The 14,521-nt window shown below is 34.2% G+C and overlaps 2 protein-coding genes across 2 annotated transcripts; both read right to left on the bottom strand.

Moving 5' to 3' along the window:
- Positions 1–117: 117 nt before the first annotated feature.
- Positions 118–4,699, bottom strand: LOC149806181 (uncharacterized). Its single transcript, XM_089937478.1, has 4 exons — positions 4,523–4,699; positions 2,552–2,649; positions 2,137–2,268; positions 118–336 (listed from the first exon to the last, which is right to left on the bottom strand). The coding sequence occupies exons 1-4, from the start codon at positions 4,631–4,633 to the stop codon at positions 297–299; spliced, it is 381 nt and encodes a 126-aa protein (XP_089793604.1). The 5' UTR covers positions 4,634–4,699; the 3' UTR covers positions 118–296.
- Positions 4,700–4,909: 210 nt separating this feature from the next.
- LOC149806180 (uncharacterized) lies at positions 4,910–7,423 on the bottom strand. The gene has a single exon (XM_089935270.1). It carries the CDS (start codon positions 7,421–7,423, stop codon positions 4,910–4,912), a length of 2,514 nt encoding a protein of 837 aa, XP_089791396.1.
- Between the last annotated feature and the right edge of the window lie 7,098 nt (positions 7,424–14,521).

The following is a 14,521-nucleotide window of genomic DNA, read 5'->3' as shown; positions in this document are numbered from 1 at the left end:
AAATCGTTGTAAGTCTTATAGAAAGATTTTCGCAGGCACACGGTCTGGACTGGCAAACTCATATAATAGACAGGTAAAAAACGGTACTTTTGGAAACTTCCCCCTGAATTTATTGATTGGTTGGTAGCTTCGCATCGGCAGGGTACATCATGGGGATAAAGTAGGAAGATTCAGTACTTTCGTTAGGATGGAGAATGAAAAATATCTGATGCAAATGACAACATTATGAAGCAGCATATGAAGCAGCAAGCCATTGACAGTTACAGAGGTATCAACAGCAGATGGTTCATGTATGCTCAGCATTCCGTTTTACAAGAACTGTCGAAGGTGAAGACTCTGGAACGTATTAATAAAGAATTTGACACATGACTTTAACAATCAAAAATGAAGATGATAATAGTGTAAATCTTTAATGAGATAATTTTGGCCACCTGTCACTGGCCAAAATGACACAATACATGTGACATTAGCAGATAATATGGATGTGACTGAAATAAAAATGATAACACATCACATATAATGAATCATATCATTATTATTCATAAGGGTTTACATTACAAATTTCTTGATGTTTCCTTTCTATGCTCGAGATCGTAGATTAAAATTTACATTTATTTCTACTTTGTAAGACAATTAAAGAAATAGTAACAAGTATGGGAAGAAGATATGATAACGATTTATACATAAGCAAATAACAAGCTGACAATATTGTTCAATCATTTGCTTAAATTCCACGAACCATGGAGTACCTTTGTAGGCTTAAGTGCATATATTAAATATTTACACACTGAGTTCATAGTGCACATAATATCTTATTTTTTAAAAGATATTTAGATAAATAATTTACGAAGCTGTTCCAACGATCTACATATGCAAAGAAAATGGCATACCGTTTCAGTTTTACAGAAGTATTTTCTCGTGGTATGGAGTGTGAGCGTATCTATCATATTAACGCCTGCATTCAGATACCTGCCTCTAAGTTTGCAAAATAAATTAAGATACAATGGATTTTCTATAGCATATAATTATGATTCTTGTCTAAAGTCTAACTTAATTGGAATTTTTAATCTATTCAATTCATAATGGTATGCATTTCACGTTGGTATATCAATATCAATGCACATCTGCTTGAACAATTTCATAGATATTAATTCATCTCCCTACATCTTCAAAACCATAAGTAATTAGTATATATTTGACTTCAGAAACCTGTACCTCAAAAATTCACCATTGCGACCATTGTGGTTGCATATCAACGCAAACTATTGGACGCCTACTGTTGGACATTTGAGTTATTTCAGTCAGTGTTTTTGGCTTGATAACGATCAGTAAATTAAGAACGTTTTTCCCCAATTCATCCATAGCAACAATATTTACAGTAGATTCTGTAAGTTGGAATACATATTTACAGTGCTTTTCATACTTTATCAGCATCAAACCCATTACAAAAACCCCGGATTTAGCTCCACATGACAGAACAGGCAGCATCTTAGCATAAATAGTTCTAAGCATTGTGTCTACTGATTATGTTCCAGACCTCAGTAACCTTCCTTTGACTGAGAATAATACCGTATATGCTTATTCAGACATGGCATTTTTACATTTTGCTAAACACCACGTACACACACACACACACACACACACACACACACACACAACGTCACGGAGTGAAGTGTTAGTGAGTTTCCATGATGCCATGGTTCACTAGTAGTGAATTTAGGCCAAACCGAATGAATGTTCCTGTCGTAAGATAGTTCATATTAAAATCTAGTGGTGACAAAAAACAATACGTACATAAAAACGGACAGTAATAGATTTATGCCACAAAGAGTCTCTATTTATTCTATTAAACACATTCTCTAAATCTACGAATGTATACTAGAGTCTGACAATAGTGCCAGGAGTCACATAAAATATTCACATGGAACCTTTCAGAGAATTTTCCCCAAAGCATAAACGTAATAATTCAGAAAAATCTTGACCTTGACTAACTTCTGTAAAGTTCCATTCCGTTGTCATGTGGATGATGTCATGGTGTCGAATAAAATGAACTAGTTCGATAAATATCATCTACAATATGAGATACAGAAGACATAATGAAACACAAAACATAATAGTCAAAAGTTGGTGATGTACTTAGGCTTTAAAGCTCCAGTCGCAATGTGTCCATTAAAATCGGACCTGATGTATTGTAATTCTTGATTTCCAGAAGCGAATGAATCATCATCGTCCAGAGGGTGGTCATGTGCCTGCTTTTTGTGGACGGACCTGTAAATGACATTGATAATCCTAGGAGCAAATTAAATGATTATTTTAACAACAACAACAACAACAATAATACCAACAATAGCTTTAACTGATTCTTCAGTCAAAGCATAACATTTATTTAAACACTTAAGTAAAGTTCTGTAAAATCTCATACAGTTCATGAAGATCCTAAAGGTTTCATTGTTTGGGTTTTAGAAACAGATTATTAAACAAAATTGAGAGGATAATTTATTCAAATTTATTAAAAATGCTAGATTGTTAAATTTTTGAAGAAGCAACTTACCGCTTCCTTCTCACGATGCAGACGACAGAAAATGCCAGAAACAGGAGAACGACTGAACCGACTCCTGCCACAATCCCTACGTGCTCCTCAATCCAATTCTGTTAAATGAACACAATTAAGTAACTACAACGAAACCTCTCTAAAATGATAATTCTATAAAACAGACGCCTGCCCATAACGAATACCTTCAGGAAACCCCAAAGACAATATTGTTGCCAAAAGGTATTGATTTTCACCTTAGTCTATGAAAGAAATTATTGTTATTAAATAAGAGCGTGAATTGTCAAATAGATTATTTTTTTCTATTTTTACCTTTTCACCTGTTTGTTGTTGTTGTTTGTTTTTGGGATTTAATCTGCTTAATTAGATTTATTTAGAAAACATTGTTTGGGATGTTTCAGTTCATGTGGCTTTAAAAGGGAGTAAAATACATGGGTAAGTGTAAATCAGTGTGTATTGGAAAGTTTCCAGAGACAGCTTCTGTAAAGGAAAAGCATGTTCCTTGGGTGCCATATTTGAAAACAATTTAAATTTATTGGTTCAGACTTTTCCACAATTTTATTTATATAATCAGTTGTTAAATTAGTATCTTTTTATTATCAAAGAGAGAGAGAGAGAGAGAGAGAAGTTTCCTTAAGAAACCTTCATCATTTTGTGAGCTGTATCCATAAATTCGAAACCATGCCAACTTCCAACTTAAACAATCCACACCTAACCACCCACCCTCAAATTAGAAGGAAATGAAAGAACGAAAAAAGATGTGGACGGTTGTATAAGGCAACAAGGGAAGGGTAGAGTGCTAAGTAGAATTAAGAATCTTTAATTTTTAGTATGGGACAGATAATCTTATTAATACGAAACCAGTTGTATATCCTTCTAAGATATATATATATATATATATATATATATATATATATATATATATATATATATATATATATATATATATATATACATACATACATACATATCATTAAAATAAATTATGAAATTTCCTTCGTGAAACAAAAGCTTGATTATCAAAAATTAAGATTTCCAGTCTCTTAGTGGATGTCAATGGCTGCAAATATCACTGTATACATTCTTAGTCATATTCCTTTCATTATTGAAATAGCAAACATCTATTTCGCCATCTTTTCATGCAGCAATGCCTAGTTGACATTAGTTTTCAGACGACTGCCATTATTTTGTTCCTGAGAGGGGTGCTTGGATGTGTACTCTATGACGTCATGTATCCTTCTATTAACGACCATTTAATGCTTATTTTTTTTAAACATAGAGAGAGATACTAATATTTTTCGATATTTATGCAAAAATCCATCTTTAAATCGCTTATCGATTAAAATAGAAATACTACAATACATTTTCAAGCTGAAAGTAAATGCATAAATTAAGAATTTTATTTGCATTCTTGTGAAAGATAAATAATTTTTTTTATACACAATAATTTTTGTTTCAGCGTCGTCTTTCGACATTTTCGCCTCTAAAATACACTTACTTTCAAAATGTGTAGTTCTCGAAATTATGCGGAAAGAACGCGCGCTCGCGCTTGTGCGTGGTTGTGTGTAGTTGTGGTTGTGGTTGTGTGTGTGTGTGTGTGTGTGTGTATGTGTGTGTGCAATGGGGGCTATCTTTCCATCTATTAACCAATAATATATGCAAACATGTAACCCTAATGATCATTCAATAACCTGCTGTAAGAATCTATTTTGAACAGTAAACTCATTCAATAATCCTGCCGTAAGAATGTATTTGGAACAGAGTCATCTCATTCAATAATCCTGCCGTAAGAATGTATTTGGAACAGAGTCATCTCATTCAATAATCCTGCGTAAAAATCTATTTGGAATAGAGCCAACATGTTCATGCTTCATGGCTTAATAAACTCACACACATGGAATTGATGACTATGGTAATAACGATAAATTATTTTAATAAAATTCAAGACATAATAAAACTTTAAAAATTTACCTTGTCACTCTGCGTCGTAGCTTCCGTAATTTCTCCTTGGTATTGCTGCATGTCTAAGATTGCCAATGCGGATGATAATGTTTGACTATTAGATGGGGGATCGTTGACCATACGTGAAATTTCTTCCGCTGTCAGATTGTTACCATCATATGATACAGTATATATAATCTGTGTCACTTTTTCGCTGAAAAATAGTAATGTTAGTACAGAAAATTAGATATCATCCATGAATTTTATACATTCATTTGTAGTCAGAAATGACCGTACGTGAAAATTAAACGATTGTACTGCCACCATTTAGTTGTAATTTCAATGTCATTTAAAATAAGACACCGCGCTTTTATGCTGTGTGTTCAATAATGCAAAAAGGAAAAAGCTAACCTTAACTTACCCATTACTTCCAAGGACAATCTTTGCACTGGCTGAGATGGATAGAGCGTCCAATTCCTCGTAGTTTAGATTAGAACGTATCAACTGTGCAATGATTTTCTTAACCTGGTCCAAATGAACTCTGACATCACCTTTTATTAGCAAACTTGCAATAGTCTGACTTGATTTTGCGGTTGGTGTACTGGATAATGTTTTGTATTTAGGCGTAGAAGATCCAGTATCCATTTTTGTTAAAACTATTGTTTGTTCGCCAAAAGAAGTTAGTGTTGATGTAAATGTTGTAGGTTCAATTGTTGAAGATTTTTCGGATGATTCTTTTGAAGTCGTAGATCTGATGATAGGTGAGTCAGGTTTGAAAGTTACTGACCTCGGTTGAGTTGTTGAAACTATTGATAAAGGCTCTTTTGACCAAGTTACTGACCTCGTGGATGTCACGGAAGCCTCTTTGGTATTCAAAGATTGTGTTGATGTTAATACCATTCTTATAGTGCTTGATATAGTATTAAATATGGGTGTCGTTAGTTCATTTGGTGGAGCTGTTATTAACGTCACTGTAGTTGGTTCTGCGGTAGAACTTGCTGTGGATCTCACCGTCGTTGGTTCATCTAGATAAATTGTTATGGACCCCACTTCCTTTGGTTCGGGTGTAAAATCTCCTGTTGGAACCACTGTTTTTGGTTCACTTTGTAAGGTTGCTCCTGATGTCATTGTTGTTGACTCAGTGCTTGACATCGACGTAATTATCTTTGTCGTTGGGTTTAATTCCAGTGTGTTCGTTGATGATAAATTTTTCTTGTGAAGGGTGTTTGCTTCAGATGTCAGTGTCGTTGGTTCTTTTATGGAAGTTGTGGATGTTACTTTTGTTGATCCAGTTTTAGAAGTTGTTGTGTATTTCACTGTTGCTGTTTCATTCTTTGATGTTGTTTGGTGTGATTTATTTGATTCACTTGTTAACAGTTTTATAGATGTTAACTTGGTTGGTTCATTGGAAGGTTCAGTTGAAATTAACACAGACTTTGGTTGGATTGTGGAATATACGGTATAGGCTGCTATTGGTTCATCTGTTGAAACAGTGGATGATCTGTTGGTTGTCTCAGTTATCGAATATTTTGTAGATGTTAATGACGAAGGTTCTATTGTTGGGGCTCTCTTGGGTGTCTCTGTGTTTTGTTCTGGTTTGGACACTGTCGTGGGACTCTCAGTCAATGCCCTAGTTGTCACAGCGGATGTAGATATTATTGATTTCGGTTCGTTTTTGGAAGTCCGTTGCTGTATTGTTGTCGTTTGTCCAGTTGTCGTAGGTAACATAGTCGTTGGATGAGCTGTGGACGTTGTGTCATACATCTTCATTAATGAAATAGTGGTTGAAGACGTCGTGGATGTCACTCTCGTGGTATCGGTTGTCAAAGTGGATGTATTTGACATTGGAGTTGGTTTAGTTGTAAAAGATTTTGTAGATGTCACCGTTTTTGGTTCAGTTTTTAAAATTGTTATTGATGTTACTATTGTTGGTTTAAGCGTGGAAGTTACTTTGGATGCCGTATGCGTTATTTGAGTTGCTGCATTTGTTGAAGTTTGCAGAGTTGTATTGTTTACCTTTGTTGTTGAATGAGCTCTTGATGATATTGTGGATTTTACTTTGTTCGTTTCGGTTGCCATCGTTTGAATGGGCGTAAATGTGGATGTTGAAGTGATTGTGGATGTTACTGTTGCCGGTTCTACCGATGAAACTGCCAGGGAACTTGTCTTCTTGAATGTAGGTGTGTTAGTGGGTATCACTATATTTGGAATAGTTAAAGTTGTTGGGAATTTCACTGCCATTTTCTCAGTCTTTGGTGATGATTTCGTTGTAGTTTTGGACATTGTTGTCGACGGTACCGTCATATATTCAGTTGTAGATGCCTTTGCTATCGTCGCTGACTTTGAAAGAGCAGTTAAAGATATTACGGAAGTTGAATTTGGCATAGTTGTGGATGCCAAAGTGTGTGCTTTGCTTGTTGAAGCTTTCGTAGATGAAGTGTGTGCTTTGCTTGTTGAAGCTTCCGTAGATGAGGTGTGTGCTTTGCTTGTTGAAGCTTCCGTAGATGAAATGTGTACTTTGCTTGTTGAAGCTTTCGTAGATGAAGTGTGTGTTTTGCTTGTTGAAGCTTCTGTAGATGAAGCGTGTGCTTTGATTGCTGAAGCTTCCGTAGATGAAGCGCGTGCTTTGCTTGTTGAACTTTCCGTAGATGATGCGTGTGCTTTGCTTGTTGAATCTTCTTTAGATGAAGTGTGTGCTTTGCTTGTTGAAGCTTCCGCAGATGAAGTGTGTGCTTTGCTTGTTGGAGCTTCCGTAGATGAAGCGTGTGCTTTGCTTGTTGAAGCTTCCGTAGATGAAGTGTGTGCTTTGCTTGTTGAAGCTTCAGTCACTGTCACAGTTGTTGGTTCCGTTCTTGAAGCTGACAAAGAATTTCTTCTTGTTGAGGCTTTGGTGGACGTACCTGTCCTTGACTCAGCTGTCAAAGATCTCATTGTTGTTGGTTGTGGTGTCGAAATCTTTGTTGATTTAGCTGTCGTTTCTCCAGTATTTTCTGACTTTTTTTTCGATGATTCAGTTATTGTAGTTTTCGTTGACGTAGCTAACGTTGTTGATGATTGTGCAAATATACTAATTATTGGTTCAGTTAACGAAGCTATTGATGGTAGCACTGTCGTTGACTCTGTTTTTTGCCTTAAGGTATATGCGATTATAGTCGGTTTAGTATTCCATATTGCCGTAGACGCTTTCTGTGTTTGCACGTTTGTTGATGATGGCATTGTTTGTTCATTGGTCGCAATGTTTTGATAAGTAACGTTCGTTAGTTTTCTTATTGAAATAGATGTAGATACCATTGTCTTTGGTTGCGTTGTTGGTGTAGACGGCACCGTTGTTTGCTCAGATTTTGATGTTTTTCCAAAAGATTCCGTTGTTGGCATTGATTTAGCGAATAATGGTTTTGAGGCTGACGTAGGGGCAGGAGTAGAGCTTGTTAGTGAGCAATTGTTTCCAAAATAACCTGTAATGTATGTCATTTTTATACATTATAGCGAGTGATAATATATATGATTACAAGTTAGCAAATTGTCACTTAAACTTTCTGTGCATCAGGCTAGAATATATACTGTATGGTGGCTTTGGTATGTATGCGCGGTTTTAATAAGTATGTTGATACAATTTTTAATCCCTGATGGTAATTTTGACCCAGATGGCGTAAGAAATAAAGAACCCAATGTTATAATTCAGATTGAATTTACAAGCACGGGAATCAACAACAGTTTTATACACAATATCGCTACATTTGTAATTTGTTAGAGGCACAAAGAAGGTCGTCAGCCTCTTTCAAAGACATTGTTTGAACACAATTAATAGGAATACATGGGAATTAAAAGATGTTTGCGTTTCCTTCATTATTAGTGTATAGAAAAGTTTGAGTTCCCTTAAATCAATTTCATACAATAAGCTGATAATATTTGTAAAATCCTTCCAGTCCTTTAAGGTCACCTCCTGGATATTTTCCAGACACGTCACACTGTAAGAAGCATGCAGTCGGACCTACAGTTTAAAGTCTTTAATATTGTGATACATTTTGAAACCTAAAATCCTCATAATTAGTAATTAACAGACTCTAGAAATCGAGTACAATTCATGAAACTTTGATCGAACCATTCAAAAAATGTTACGTGGGGTCTATCATTAGAATTTATCCTCATATCACCGTAAACGAATGAAGAAAAATGTTTGTTACCTTTAAGAACGTGTAAGACCTAGCAGATGATCAATATGTTACGGATCCATTGATTAGGAAACATCAAGAGTAATGGAATTACCCCTTTTTCATTTTGCAATGTATATAGTAGTGGAAACAGGTTGTGCTATTCCAATCCTAAAGTCATCGTAAAATGTTTGCACTCTTCATCAAATGCCTTTTCACGTCTGTGTACGCATGCGTGAATAGCTGTATCTACATATTTCCAATTTATTGATTTTATTTGGCATCATATAGCCATTATTGTGCTGACTGCCTATAAAAGCTAATAAGTACATATGTGTATTATACCTCACAGTTCTTTCATTTTGATATGTTTATGATAATGTACCAGCAATGAACTTCTTTGAATTTTTCAGGAAATGCGGATAATATCAAGGAAAATAAACTCTATATTTTATTGTTTAAAATCTATGTTACAGTTATTTTATTCAATCTTTTATCTTGTAGTATTGTGATAAATCTGGAGTATGCGCTTTTGTTTACAGAGCTCGGTTTTAAGGAATTCTTAGATTTTTGTGATTACTTGTTTAATTATGGGAAGTCGGTGCTGGGAATATATTCCTCAGCAAGAACATATTAGCCAGTTACTAGGGGCAAACGTCATGGAGTGAAGTGTTAGTGAGTTTCCAAGATGCCATGGTTTAATTTTGGTGAATTTGGGTCTGAGTCGCATGAGTGTCCCTGTCGTTCATTAGTTATATTAAAATATAGTTGTGTACATTGGTTGTGTGATACCAGGTGCATTATTTATGATTGGAGACGTAAATTACACAATGGAATAAACGAGAGGGACCGTTCCGTCGTCGGCAAGTACCGTTTATGTTGCCGTGGTGGCAAATGTGATGCAAAGTCACGGGGAAATTTGACTTAAAACCATGTTTTGACTGGCCTAAGGTGGCGTAGTAGAAACAGTTCCTTGTATTAGTTAGCTGAGTTGTAAGCTTTACGGCCTAAAATACTGACGGTATGTTACGGAGTGTTAATGAAGAGAAACCATGCAGATGTGCGGTTGATATACAACTGGGAAGTTGTGAGATCTGTGGTCTTATATTAATTAAATTAAAATTATTATATAATGGACACCTTGGACTTTCCAATATATAACATAAGTTGTATCGAGGTCTTTGAAATTAAGGGAAACTTATGACTTCTAGCGGAATCGAGCCAGGGTTTGACATCGCTCGGTCAGAAACCCCTTAGATGGCAAGTTACAGTATTTTATCTTTACATGTATTTGGAAGAATTAGTCTGCCTAAAAATGATGTGTTATTTTTTATCTTGACATTTTAGAAGTTTGTGTTTAATCGGCAACACATATTCAATATTTTTCTGACATTTCATTAGACTTTAAAACATACTTACGTATATCTACATATGAACTCCTTACAGTACGATTGCTTACGTGAAAAATTATACAAATAATGGTCCTTTTACCTGCTTGACACGTCAGATTACCAGAAGAATCGCATTTCCCATGGTCTGTATTTTGGCAATAGTGTGTACACTGTGGCCCGTAGAAGTTTGTAATGCAGTCTACTGTGATTCTGGCCGTGATGCTGTTGTATAAAGACAATATGTGAACGTGGATAAACTGATTACTTCAAAAGATGCTTCTAAATTGGCAATACTAATACTAATAAAAGCAACAACAACAACATTAACAACAAAGGCAACGACACTATGTTTATGCTAACACTTATCTTGAAGTAAATATTGTTGTTGTGTTCTCGTTGAGGATTTCTTTCCCCCCAAAGAAATATACGTTGCATTCGAAGATGGCACCTTGGCCAAGTTCATTTATTTCTTTAAGGACATTTCTGCCATGGGCATTAATTAATATAATTATGAGGCAAAAATCAAGACATTTCGTGATCAAGATTTAAAGACAAGTAGGAAACATAAATGGTCCACTTACGTCAACTTATTACTCCTTAATGTAATATTATTGCTTTTTGGAGAGTGTGGTTCTCTGTAATTCAAATATACCTCATCAATATCGTCATTATCATCTAGCGTATCCTTGTCTATGGCTTTGATTCTGATTTCAGTAACTTCCTGAAACAAAGAATGTATTCTAAAATCTCCTTATGAGTTGTTTATATCCTGACCAAACTAAACGATCTACTCTAAGTCTTGGCACTAAAATTCATTTGTTACTATTTATGTCTTCTGACTGATTAAGCTCATTGTTTGTGAGATTATGAAAGTCAAGAATTGTAATAGGAAACCAAATCTTAAATCAGCCAATAAAGTATTTTTCGTCCTGAAAATGATTACTAGAGTGATTATAGAGAAATAAAATGTGTTCACTTCTATTGACTGAACATTTGTTTTATTTTGTCCATTAACGTAATAATGTTATTATTTCTATTAATAACAAAGTCCCGACTAATATCAGATTTGACATCTTATGTAACTAAAAATGACTAACACTCTGTGTGTCCGTCTGTCTCTCTCTCGCAGTTGACCATATGTATGGATTTTCTGCATCATACATATTTTTATCAGAGTGGAGCAAACGGGAACGGATAGCCACTAATGCAAATGTTTTTCAAAGATTGAAATTTAAATTGACAAATCTATTTCTTTTCAATATTTGCACCTATTTCTTACTTTTCTCTTCAAATATTATGATTAGTCAAAATACAGGGACCAAAGGGATCAATTACCGTATCAATTACAGATATTACCTGTGGTTGTTCTACTAGTTTATTACTGACTCCCTGTAAATGATGATTACCTTTCACGACTGCAGTACAATGTACGAACTTTTGCCGTTTTTAGATAAACACTCGTTGTTTCTTTACCCTTTGCAGCGCTAAAACCCCAAACGTTTACAACGGAACTCGTGTCAATGCTTTATGTAATGGAAATCATCGTAGACCAAATAACCAAACAAAAGCAACAACAGTAATTGCAGCATTATAAGTAAAGTAATGTGTTACATTGCTGATACGTTTTCCAATGAAAGAAACAATACAAACAATGGCTGTATAGCATCGTAGAAAAATATAACTTACGTTCGATACATTGAAGACTTCAGTGAAGACATGCGGTGTGATCGAACTGTGTGTCAGATCAATTGAATACTTGTCATTCTCTCGCGAGGTTTCATGGCATCTATTGCTGGTATATTCGTATTGGCAATAATATACAAACATAGTTTTAAAGAATGATAATTAGGATAATAAACTGTAGGTAATATTGCATCGACATGTAAATTTGCACTAACAAATTAACCAAGCCACACACAAAAAACGATGCCGTCTAAAACATCTTTTAATTAAACTTATGTTTTACTAATGAAGATCTGTAGAATACAAAGTAAGGTTAAATGGCAGAAGAAACAGTGATGATGAAAACGAGGAAAAGGGAGAAAGAAGTGGAAGATACTGATGTTGTTCATGCCATTGATTAAGGAGAACATACCTTTAATTTATGTGTGGAGAAATAAGATAATTTACATTAGTTCTGCTATTAATTGCATTAAAATATTATCAACAGTTCTTAAATGCTTGATTGTCAATGTGTATGTAGAAAAACAATCCAGCATGCTTGCACATAGAAAAATATACCGGCCAAGAAAGAAAAAAAAAACTAATAGGCTGCTTTATATTCATTACGAAATGCACCGGCCAAGAAAATTCATGGGCTGTTCATTACAAAATATACCGTCCAAGAAAAAACATGGGATGTTCATTACAAAATATACCGGCCAAGAAACTCTATGGGCTGTTCATTATAAAATATACCGTCCAAGAAACTCTATGGGCTGTTCATTATAAAATATACCGTCCAAGAAAAAACATGGGATGTTCATTACAAAAAAAACCGGCCAAGAAAAAACATGGGCTGTTCATTACAAAATATACCGTCCAAGAAAAAACATGGGCTGTTCATTACAAAATATACCGTCCAAGAAAAAACATGGGCTGTTCATTATAAAATATACCGTCCAAGAAACTCTATGGGCTGTTCATTATAAAATATACCGTCCAAGAAACTCTATGGGCTGTTCATTATAAAATATACCGTCCAAGAAAAAACATGGGCTGTTCATTACAAAATATACCGTCCAAGAAAAAACATGGGCTGTTCATTACAAAATATACCGTCCAAGAAAAAACATGGGCTGTTCATTACAAAATATACCGGCCAAGAAAATCTATGGGCTGTTCATTATAAAATATACCGTCCAAGAAACTCTGTGGGCTGTTCATTATAAAATATACCGGCCAAGAAAATCTATGGGCTGTTCATTATAAAATATACCGGCCAAGAAAAATAATGGGCTGCTTTATGTTCATTACAAAATATATCGAAGATATTAATTCTATACATTCTATTATTATTAAAATCATATATTTTGCTAGTCTCTAAAAATAAAGAATGGGATGAAAACTTTATAAAACCCTAACTTTTCTCAAGCTCTTTTATTACTCATAATAAACATTCAGCAAGGCTACTGAGTATTTTCAGATTGAAATGATCGTATCATTATTTATTTCATTAAAAAGCTGATTAATATAAGACATACGATTACATAAAAGATGAAAAATATATGAGTGATACATATATATTTGCAAAAGTAAATAATACATTTATAATTATAATTGAAAAGAAGGATTATATATATATATATATATATATATATATATATATATATATATATATATATATATATATATATATATATATATATGCAATAGAATACACTGACAACGAACAGTGCACAACTAGTATCTAATTAGCCTGAGCGCTTTCGACTCTTAATGAGTCTTTTTCAAAGGCAAATACAAAACATAGACAAGACACATAAATAAAACAGAAAAACGGTTATGTTTGCAAAACTTTACATGGCTGTTTCTACAGGAATTAAAGCATTACATTTATTATGCTTTAACTAGTTTATTTCAAATTGTTGCGGATACTGGAAAATATTTTTGTTCACGTAGAAATCGATGAGCCATAACATCTGATATTTTATGTCAGCGCAAATTATATCCCGGATATTTCATTGTTATGGTAGTAATTATAGGTTATTAAACAAATTTAGAGAATTATGTAAAAGAAAATGAGTCGGCTGCAAAAGATAATTTTAGTGCATGGCTATCTATTTCTAGTCGTCTTGGTTTAAACCGCTTGGTTTCAATGTTCTGAGGCGGCGTATCCATTATGATTTGCATTCTTGGTTTTAACGGTTATAATAAACAAAATAAAACACAAAACTTTAAACAGTGACATTTTAATAGGAAACAGATAATCTGCCGAAATACATGAAGATATAATTTATATTAAACCAACTAAAATTCACTAAACCACACAGAAGTGCATTTTAAAAATAACATGTCAAGTTCTTTTGGTGAAAGTCTAATTGACTCGCCCCGTAAATCAGATGACAGGAGTTTGTTTAATATGTGTAAGCCATTTATATCTTCCATTAGCCGAATTTTTCATTTGACGCACAGTAACCACTCTACTTTTGGTGGTATACCTCAGAGAAGGTAAGTGACAGAGCCAAGGTGCTTAATAATGCAGCTGTTTCTTTTACAAACTTTGTGTGAAGTTTAAAACCAAGCTTTTTTAAAACGATGTTCACGAGTGTTAAGGGAATTATAAATAAGGCACGCAAACTGAAATATTTCTGCTTTCTTTCTTTACTTCGGTTTCATTGAAGTATTGAAACGAAGCTGTAGTTATTGACTTCAGACGGTGCACCTCTCAAAATAACAGAGACATATATATTTAATACCTAAAACGTGCCACTGTACACACAAAAATATAATCTTAATATTTCACCTGAGAAACTAGAGAATACTGA

This window comes from Sinohyriopsis cumingii, chromosome 2 (genome assembly GCF_028554795.1).
Source record: "Sinohyriopsis cumingii isolate HCF-2022 chromosome 2, ASM2855479v2, whole genome shotgun sequence".
NCBI lineage: Eukaryota > Metazoa > Mollusca > Bivalvia > Unionida > Unionidae > Sinohyriopsis > Sinohyriopsis cumingii.
The sequence above is the reverse complement of the archived record's forward strand: the minus strand, read 5'-3'. Positions and strand labels throughout refer to the sequence as shown.

Coding starts and splice junctions, on each gene's coding strand:
- LOC149806181 (XM_089937478.1), bottom strand. CDS start 4,633: ATGGTCAACGATCCCCCATCTAATAGTCAAACATTATCATCCGCATTG. Junction 2,650..4,522: donor CTACGACGCAGAGTGACAAG/GTAAATTTTTAA, acceptor TTCATTTAACAG/AATTGGATTGAGGAGCACGT. Junction 2,269..2,551: donor TGCATCGTGAGAAGGAAGCG/GTAAGTTGCTTC, acceptor TGTCATTTACAG/GTCCGTCCACAAAAAGCAGG.
- LOC149806180 (XM_089935270.1), bottom strand. CDS start 7,423: ATGAGATCTTTGACAGCTGAGTCAAGGACAGGTACGTCCACCAAAGCC.